Consider the following 1,092-nt stretch of genomic DNA (forward strand, 5'->3'; position numbering starts at 1 on the left):
TTAGGTCCCATACACTCTTTTTTTTTAAACTATGTTTAAGTTTGTAGTTCCCATCTGCCATTATACTCAAGCTAATTCAGAGAAAATCCAGAACTAAAATGGAGGGACACATGGCAAATGCTCTCTCTTACATGATATACAAGACCAGCCATCTTCCAGTCCACATGCAAAAGGCTGAGCATAGGCAGTTTGGCGTTTTGGTCAAACATAATGAAAATTCACCTAATCAGTGAATATAGACAAAGCACCAATTCACTATTAGCATAGCATTAGGTGCTTAGCCACAAGTAGTTTGACACAATAAGTCATGTTTAGTACATATTTAAGACTTCCATTCACAAAATTCTTGGCATCATTGAGTTCCACAGTTTTTATTGCTCTGCGACCTGAGGTTTGTGTTGTCTCTCTTTTAGTCCCAAGAGCTCTGTTTTGAGTTCTCCAGGCTTTGGTGGACTTTCAGGTCTTGTCAGGTGGGGCCGGTAGTAACTGTGCACCACTTGGGCACTGGCACACATGGCCAGGAGGCTGGCCGCTGCCATTTTCAGATAACTAGGCCAGGACATGCCCGCAGGCATGGTGGAAGGCTGGCAGGAGGGAAAAGGGGCAGTGTTAGAAGGTTCTAGGCCCACGATCCGCCCCACAGCTATAGGGGCTCGGGGTGCTCTCCTACCCCCACGCACGGAGGCCTGTCTTCTCAGCCATGACACGAGGTCACTGAGAGGACGGATGGTTGGCAGGGGACAAATGAAACCTTAGGGCCTTGATCGGTCAGGGAGGGCGCTCTGCGTACAGAACCGCAGCCCCCTCCCCGCCACCCGGCCCCCTTGTTTTTTGGATTTTTTTTGGACAGTCCTGGGGCTTGCAATGAGGACCTGAGCACTGGGGGTTCCTTTCCTCAAGGCTAGTACTCTACCATTTCCTCCCCCTTTATATTTATGTGGTGCTGAGGAATTGAAACCAGGGCTTCATGCATGTTGGGCAAGCACTCTACCGCTAAGCCACATTCCCAGCCAGGGAGGAGGATTGTGTTGTTGTTTTGATGACCTACCTGCTCTTCATTATCCCAGCATGATGTTCTCCGTGGCTGTAAAC

General features: G+C 48.9%; 1 protein-coding gene across 1 annotated transcript; it reads right to left on the minus strand.

Annotated features, from left to right (window-relative positions):
* Positions 1-228: 228 nt before the first annotated feature.
* LOC125345510 (protein BRAWNIN-like) lies at positions 229-575 on the minus strand. The gene has a single exon (XM_048337641.1). It carries the CDS (start codon positions 573-575, stop codon positions 372-374), a length of 204 nt encoding a protein of 67 aa, XP_048193598.1. The 3' UTR covers positions 229-371.
* Between the last annotated feature and the right edge of the window lie 517 nt (positions 576-1,092).

The sequence above is a fragment of the Perognathus longimembris genome, unplaced genomic scaffold, assembly GCF_023159225.1.
Source record: "Perognathus longimembris pacificus isolate PPM17 unplaced genomic scaffold, ASM2315922v1 HiC_scaffold_5769, whole genome shotgun sequence".
NCBI lineage: Eukaryota > Metazoa > Chordata > Mammalia > Rodentia > Heteromyidae > Perognathus > Perognathus longimembris.

Coding starts and splice junctions, on each gene's coding strand:
- LOC125345510 (XM_048337641.1), bottom strand. CDS start 575: ATGCCTGCGGGCATGTCCTGGCCTAGTTATCTGAAAATGGCAGCGGCC.